Here is an 8,824-nt window from a genome sequence, read left to right as displayed (position 1 = left end):
AAAGAAATATTCTAAATCAATAAACATAGACTTCAAATTTTTTCTTTACTCACTGATATGCAACACTGAATTTCTCCTTACTGATGAATTAGCGAGAAGATACTACTGATTTTCTGAGTTCACAGTGAATTTTGAAGATTCAATCTCCGCATGGGCCACCCCAGTGTCCTTACATGGAAAAAAACAAAACCCCAAAATCAACAAAAACAAAACTGTAACTGATGAAACATATATTTGTTCCAATCAAGTTTTAAAATTTGAAGAAAAAAAAAACGTTACTAAAAACCTTCAGACAATAAGAGAGATCAAGCTTAACACAGTAAAACAAAGATTTCATTCCATAGTCTGTTGGACTTAAGAATCCATTTGAGTTCCAGAGAGAATACTAAACTAATGCAGTTATTTCACGCTGCCAATATCCACGCTGGGTCTTTTCCTAATACACTCTTTTGCATCATAAGCAACAATGAAAAGATCACCTTTTTTTTTAAGTCCACATTATGTATATAATGTCCAAAAAAAGACCAAGATCTTTACCTAAAAATAGAAATGCACAATGCAAATTTGCAAGCATTGATCTGTATCAGAATCACTTCAAGGGCCTGTTAAAACATAGATTGCTGGGCCTTACCTCATTCAGGGTCCAAGAGGTACTATTTCTAATCGATTTCAAAGTGAAGTCAATACTACTAGTGTGGGGACCACACTTTGAGAACCACTGGCAAACTATTGAATAGTACAATAATTATGTCATAAAAGTGAATATGTTGCAGCGAAGCAAAAAGCACTGCTTTGTGACTTTGGGCAAATCACCCTTCCCAATCTGTATTTTGCACAAGTTTTAAAGAGTCAAATAAAAATATTTAAAGCATTTAACACAATGCCTGGCAAATGGTACTACTGAACTTCTAATTATTTAATGCTGTTATGCTATCTTGCATTAGCATTAGAGTTGTGCTCAGACTGTCAACCAAGTCACTATACTTAGCTGAACCTCTTAAGCTACACTGATCTTAAAGGAGTTACAAGAAACATACTTAGCTTTTTGAAAGTGAAGAGTAAAGTTGGGCATTTGGTCCAATATTAAAAGGGAAGGTTTGCTTTCTAGCTTCCTTTTCAACCTCATCTGGTTAGACATCAAAATAAAATGAATGAATTGTAAAGGATATTATAACCAGTCCTACCTCTTTAGTATGAAGGTCCAAAATTACATAACTTCTCTCCAAGAAGTTAACCAGGAAGAAAATGTAACCGCTTATAGATGTGAAAAGGAAATTAGACACAGGAGATTAAGAAAATATGTGGGTAGTATACAGCTACTGATAGAATTGTGTGCATGCACAGAGTGAATCTAGAAGAAATAAAACAGGGATTTGATGAAGTCTAAGATAAAGGCCTCAAGGTCCCATTACGACTAAGAGACCTTACAATTTTTTCAACAGGCTTACTAATGGAGTAGGTTCTTATATAAGGACTTGAGACATTATCTAAACAGTCTGACTGAAGGATGCTTGTTCACTTGTTAGACATGCATGACATTACTGAGAAGATTAATTTAGAGTTGTAGAAGTAAAGAAGACTGATTAGCTTGTGCAGGTGTATGAAAAACGACACATTCGCAAAAGGTTATGTAAACCATTTACTCAAAAAACAAAGACCAGATTTTTACATTCCCAGACTCCTACTTATCTTTTTCAAACTATGAAGGACCTGAAATTCTTTGAACACCATCAGATTTAGTTGATAAGAGATCCAATTTTGAATTAGGAAATTATTCATGTAGTTTTAAAACAAAGACCATTAAAAAAAATTTTCAGTCAGATTGAACATATGTACACTTCCTCACTTCTTCAAGAAGTCCCACCACTGAAGTATACAGATCTTAGCAATATGGCATTTTTATTTTTTACAACATTTTTCCTTCTACAATAATGTATACTAAAGATTCAAATGTGCTGTTTTAGTAAGAGGCACACAAATTAATTAGAAGATTAACATCATCCCTTAACTCCAAAAGTAAAACTCATGGTCAGCGTTTTACTGATAGTTCAGGGAGGAAAAAAGATAATTAACCATTGTTGAAAAATAAATGAAAATTTATTTTTATTGACTATTATTTTACATGCAAAACATATTAAAAGTCAATCTATATCAAGTTGACTATTCCAACATGAAAACCTATGCCATGGTAATTATAAAAGCTCTCTACACAATACTAATGTCGTCAATAAATTATCCAGGTGTTTTTCTATAAATATTTAATTACCTGAATTAACTGATTTTTCAACAAAACAGTAAATTTTAGTTTTCATATGGTTTTTGCTGGTAGCAGCAGCCATCTGATACTTAAACTCAGAAGAAAAACCCTGATTAAAATAGCCAAATCTTCCCCAAAAAAGGTTCACCAAAAAAAGTAATGTATATCTGTTAGGTATCCAGAGGAGTCAAAACAAAACAGGAACATAATTAGTGTCCATCAAGTGATCATCACTAACACTCTATTATTACCAAAGAAATATGTGTCAGGATGTGAACTGCTTATTAAATGTAAATACTTAAAAACAAACTAGTAATCAGTAATGTACAGAGAGAATACCATTAATAGTTTGTTGTATCTGAAATATTATTGAGTTCTTTTTACTTCATTACTGCTATATTCTTAACAACATTCTCTTCATAAAGAATAATTACCTAAATGAAATATAGTAAGATATTTCCCAACATGCATCAGGTCTTCCACTCCACCATTCAGTAAATGCTGCAGCAAATTAAATGGTACCTATTAACTAGACCTGAAAGACAATGGCTAGATAACACCAAAACCAAAAACCAAAAAACAAAAAACAAATTTTTGAATGAACTATTCAGATTAGACCAGCTAATGCTAATTAAGGTTATACTTTGTGCTACTGACACACACTACATAGACTGTACACTGCTAAATGAAAGGGCTGATCCATGTTCATTTTTTAAAAATGTCTATAAAAACTATAACTAGATACCTATCAGAATAGTAAATACTTGCGAAAAGATATGAAAATTTAATATATTTATAGTCCTTATCCATATTCCTCTCATATACTGACACATAATTACTTTTAGAATGGGGAGAACATTTTAACATGCTATGAGAGTCTAGCTAAGTAAAATTAAAAAAACAATATGGGTTTAGGTTTTCTAGAATAATTTTTTAAGTCAATACTGAGAATGAAACAACCAACTTCTATACTTTAATGAGAAACTTAACAACATGGGGGAAGCACCTGAAGAGCAAAACATTTGTTGTCTATTAGTATTATGCTTTCGGCTTAATGGAACAACAAAAGTGCACTAGTTCTCAGATAAGTAACATATAAATTACAATCCTAGTTGATGGGATGTCCTTTACTTATGAGAGTGAACACAGTTCCAAAGCAAAGGAAGTAAAGCTTACCATTACATATTAGGAATGGTTCAGATACAGTAAGAGAATGTTCAGCACTGACTTTAACATGTTATTTTAGTTCTAACGCCTTGAATGCTAGATCTTTCTCAATTACTATTTCTACCAATGAAAAACTGGTGTGTTTGGTTTCTTACATTACAAGATGAAAATCTATGCTGGAATCTTGTAACAGGCTATTAACTAAACCATGAACAGTTACTAAATAAGTGCCAATACTACATGGAAATTACCAGGCACGGACTCAAGATTATAAAACTACAAAAAAGACAAAAGATGACTATCACTCTACATATAAATATTGTCTAGGACATCAGATCAATGATCAAACCAAAGGTCTTTCCTGTTTTATATTACAGTGTTGAACTTACAAAATCATTATACTGACTTGTATTTTCAAGAAAGTGTTAGTGGACTCAAAATGTTACATTTTAATTTGCAATTATAAAAATCCAGATTAATCCAGAAAACATAAACCCACATATAATTGAGGTAGGGTTTTCACCTTAAGAATACATTGTTTTAAACCACAATTAAAAAGTTAATTAAAAAAAATTATTGCTACATGTGTCTGCCCTGATACTAATTTTTTATGTTTTAAACTACTTGAGCCAGTGTGACTGTGCTAATCTTAATCTCTGTATTTAGTAAATTCCCTCAGAAATACATAACCACCAAACTCTTCCTTTCTAAAGGTGACTGTAGTACAATAAAATAATAATTCTAGAAAAATGAAAAATGGAGGTTACTTTGTAATTCCAAGTTAATGCATGTCAGAAATCAGGGGAGACAAGTCATGTTCATGCTTCAAAATTAATAAACATTGTTTTGAAAATAATATCATAAACACATTAAAACTTTTGTATGCTTTATTATGCCATAAATTCCCAGGAAATATAAGAAATATCATTTCTGAGTGGTACTAAAAATTTCACAAATACTAGCATTCTATTGACAACAGCCAAGTTTTCTAAGGTAGTGCACATGTCTTTATCTTTTTAAAATCTCAATGCTTTTTTTCAACCTCAATGCTTTTTATACATTTTAAAGGGAAATTGCAAAAGATCCTACTTAATTTTTCAATATTCAGTGTCAAAATCTATAAGTGATATAAATATACATTTTAAGGCCAAGAGGAAGGACTGCTTGTGAACTGCTTTGCTTAAGTTGTCAGGCTCCTCTATTTGCACTAGGTATTATGTAAAAAATCATTGCTGGAACTTTTCTAACAAACTGAAGAAAAGGAAAATTTAAAAACAGTCCGTCTTTAAAAGCACTAATAACTGGCATAATTTTAAAAAGGGAAATGAAATATTCCTTTATTTACATATGGATTAAATAGAAGTTTCAAAAACTTTACTGAAAAACCAGCACACTAATATATTTTAAAGCTGGATACTGACAGCATTTTCACAACATCCAAAGCTTGGATGCAAACTAGAAAATACTGCTATTTCTACCACATACTTAAGGGTAATTAAAGGGAGATGAGTGCCTCAGAACCAAGGCAGTAACTGAACCTGGCATACCACTTTGATATGTGGAGAGCAGGTCACTGTTCCCATGTTTGCTAACATTCTTCAAAAAGGATGCCCTTATGCAATAATTCTGTAACTATATCAAGTTTGGTAATCTAACATTAAACTTTTGGGTAAATATACTTAAACATATGAAAACTTCCCCAGAGACCAGATAAATTATTAAATAAACTAAAAGGGGGACAAAATGCTCATAGCTAACATATGTTAATTCTAGGGTCTGCAGTGGATGATAGAGAAAGGAAAGAGGCAACAGGAGCTATTTCCAAACCTAGGTTATGATCAGAATCATCAGACAGTGAGATTTAAAAATTCTGTTCAGGGTCTCAACCTAAATCTATCTAGAAATTACAGACTGGGAATTCTTTGTAGGCAAAAGTGATTCTGATGATCAACCAAGGCTGAAACTTCTGAATGAGAAGCCAACCTAGAATTATAGAATTCAACATGGGTGATATTTATCAGTTACTCTACATTTTGTCCAACTGTCTCACTTCCCTATTTTTCCAGTAGTAAATAATGAAAGGACTTGGCAAGTAAAGAAAAAGTTAGTAGGTTACCCAAAATGGATTTTACTATGTTTAATTGGACAAAACAGGATTAGTATACTGTTTGGGATTCAATTATCAGACAGACATTCCTTAATGTTTATATATTTTGAAAGAGGGGGTTTTCCTTACTCAACATGAAAATTTAATATACAACTCTAAACACTAAATGATATTTAATAGAAAATTTATATACTTCAAAAATTTTTTAAATTGTTTTTAAAAATCCAATGTTAGGAAGAAAATCCCTTAAATTTGAGGTTATTCTCAAATGAGAATAACTGTATCATAGTGTTATTCTCCAAGTTAGAAATAAGCAAAGTATTTTGATACTATTTGTTTATGTGTTGTTTTGTAAATGTAAGTATAAATGTTTATAGTGTGGATAAATATTTTGGTTTTGTTTTTAATGCAAATGATAATTAAAAATATAAATTTTTTTCTTTTACATTGAAATTGTACATGCTCTACTGGAATGATGAGTTAACAACTTTTTAAATATTCTATGTTCATTTATAAACCTTGGAATAATAAAAAATGTAGTACCTACATAAGAAATTTTACAATGAAATTATAAGTTTATGTTTTTCAGATGCTAAAGTGATTTAAAATTTTTTTTCAATATTCAAATACAAAAGTTGTATATTTTAATTTACTGTAGCACAATTCAAGTATTCTCTAAATTTTTTTATATTTAGCCAACTGGTACATGATATTAAATGACATTTCATAATAGCTTTCCTTTTTAAAGATGACTGTTAGTACAAAATGGTATGACACTCTATTACTCTAAGCTGCTTAGAATAAGTTGAAAGAACAAATGACAATAGACAAAGCCTATATGAGTAAATCAACAACACATAAGTTTGCACACATCAGTAATAAGGCAATTGCAGGTAATTCCCCAAAAGTATTTGAATCCATGTAAACAAAGACTATGTATATTCCTTTAGGGAGAAAACACACTACCGTAGATAAAATATATTCAAATGGTTGTGACTTTAAACCACATATTATTTGAATACCACACAAAACCAAAAGAGGCATAACTGATCATTTTAATAACTGAAAGATGTTACTTATTGGTGAAACAGAAGGTTGATACTGTTTTGAAATAATGAAAAAGAAGTATTTTGAAAATAAACACCCACTGTTTTCTCAAAATAAATATACATACTTAATGTATTGCAGCATAGGAATATTATCCTAGCATTAACCATAACATTCAATCAGTAGTTTTAAAATGTTTTTTCCACACTGGGTCTTGAATCTTCTACCTTGTTAGCTGACCAACAACTTTCAAAAGAGTTTTATTTTCCTGCTTTAGTTGTTCATTTTCATCTTCTATGTCATCTAGGTCCTTAAGCAAACAAAAAAGAAAATAACATAGGAGTTTTTTTAAGTACTTAAAAATATTCTAAAGGTGATTTTAAAAAACACTTCAAAATAAATACATTCAAATATAATTCATACATGCACTTAATTTGGAAACAAGGCCAAGTTCCAAAAACAACTTTAGGTGGAGTATGCCCCACACCTGAAGGGAGCACCCACTACTCAACTCCTTCTCATTATTATCATGGTTAAGACAGATCACGTCTTGCCAGATTTTTCATTTTTAAGAGAAATAAAAAATCAGAATTCTTTAATTGTGAATCTTCTAATTTTTAATCATTATAAACAGCTTAATTTTTTAGTTAAGAACACCCCCCCCCAAATTGAGGGCTAAATAAAATAAATATGTGGACAGTATGAGGTTCAGGGTCTCAGATAACAGCCTGTGTCAAATGAGACATCAGAAAGATCGAGGTACAGGTTCTGGATGTACTCCTACCACCTTGTATGATCTTTAATAAGAGTGTATGTTGTGAGGTGAAAATCTGAGGAAGTGATAAAATGGAGGCATACAGTAAAGGAGATCTGGAGCACAGAGAGTTGATCTGGTTCAATTCGTGTTAGGTTCCTCTATAACATTTTGTTTGAGGAAAAGGTTTTTAAAGCTCAAAAAAAGAAAGCCACTAAACTAAGTAATCATCCTCCAGCTTTAAAGTTATATGATTACAGGTCTATGTTCCCTATGTTAATCCTAGGCACCATATACAACAATTGGTAAATATGAAGATAATCTACTCTAAGTTTTAGTTAGAAGAAACTATTTCAAGGCAGAATGCTTACTGATAGTTCTAAAAGCACATATTTTAGAATTATCCTTGTCATTCAAAATACTAAAACTTGAAGTAATCAATTTAAAGTATAAGCATGCTACCAGATAGCAGCATTCTGATAAATTCAGCATACTGCCTTTGGACAATTATGTAAGTGTTTTTAAAATGTGCAAAAATAGAATCTGCATTTAATCACAAACTAAATGAATGATGCTGGGGAACTTACCTGTTGAAAACAACAATAATATACAAGATTCTGAAAATTACTACAACTGAGACCTTTCCAAGATGTAGAATTAAGTAAGATATATTTCTGTATCATTACTAGATTAGAAACTCTGTAAGAGCAGATGTTTTATTATTCTTTTTAATGCACAGTGCCTAAGACAGTACTAATACTACTTCAAAACTATTCTCAGATTTTATTAAATCATATTCCAAAACCAGTAGAGGAACACCTGTGTTCTAAACCAAGATGGAAGACTGTCTACAAAAACAGAAGAGCTCAGAATTAGGATTTTGGAATACCTGCTGTCAAATACTGGTTCAGATAGTTACTCTGTGATTCTACCTATGACCTTGAGCAAGTTAAACTAAGTTTTGCTGTCCTCATCTATTACCTATAGTTAATGCCTCAGAGCTTTATTTAGAATGGGTTTATATAATGAAGCCTCTTTATTGCCTCTTCTTTCATTGTTAGGGTTAAGACTCAATTAGGAGGGGCGCCTGGGTGGCTCAGTGGGTTAAGCTGCTGCCTTCGGCTCAGGTCGTGATCTCAGGGTCCTGGGATCGAGTCTCACATTGGGCTCTCTGCTCCGCGGGGAGCCTGCTTCCCTCTCTCTCTCTCTCTCTGCCAGCCTCTCTGCCTACCTGCGATCTCTCTCTGTCAAATAAATAAATAAAATATTAAAAAAAAAAAAAAAGACTCAATTAGGAATCTGCTTCCCAGCACCTGGGTGGCTCAGTGGGTTAAGCCTCTGCCTTCGGCTCAGGTCATGATCTTAGGGTCTGGGGATCAAGTCCCGCATCAGGCTCTCTGCTCAGCAGGGGGCCTGCTTTCCCCTCTTTCTCTGCCTGCCTCTCTGCCTATTTGTGATCTCACTCACTCTCTCTCTCTCTCTCTCTGTGTCA

General features: G+C 32.2%; 1 protein-coding gene across 1 annotated transcript in view; it reads right to left on the bottom strand.

Moving 5' to 3' along the window:
- Positions 1-2,075: 2,075 nt before the first annotated feature.
- Positions 2,076-8,824, bottom strand: part of PAWR (pro-apoptotic WT1 regulator) — a 117,129-nt gene continuing 110,380 nt past the window's right edge. The window contains exon 7 of the mRNA XM_082742821.1: positions 2,076-6,888. Coding sequence (XP_082598947.1) covers positions 6,802-6,888 — 87 coding nt within the window. The 3' untranslated portion in view covers positions 2,076-6,801. The remainder of the gene's footprint in view (positions 6,889-8,824) is intronic.

This window comes from Mustela nivalis, assembly GCF_964662115.1.
Source record: "Mustela nivalis genome assembly, chromosome: 7".
In the NCBI taxonomy this organism is placed as follows: domain Eukaryota; kingdom Metazoa; phylum Chordata; class Mammalia; order Carnivora; family Mustelidae; genus Mustela; species Mustela nivalis.
The sequence above is the reverse complement of the archived record's forward strand: the minus strand, read 5'-3'. Positions and strand labels throughout refer to the sequence as shown.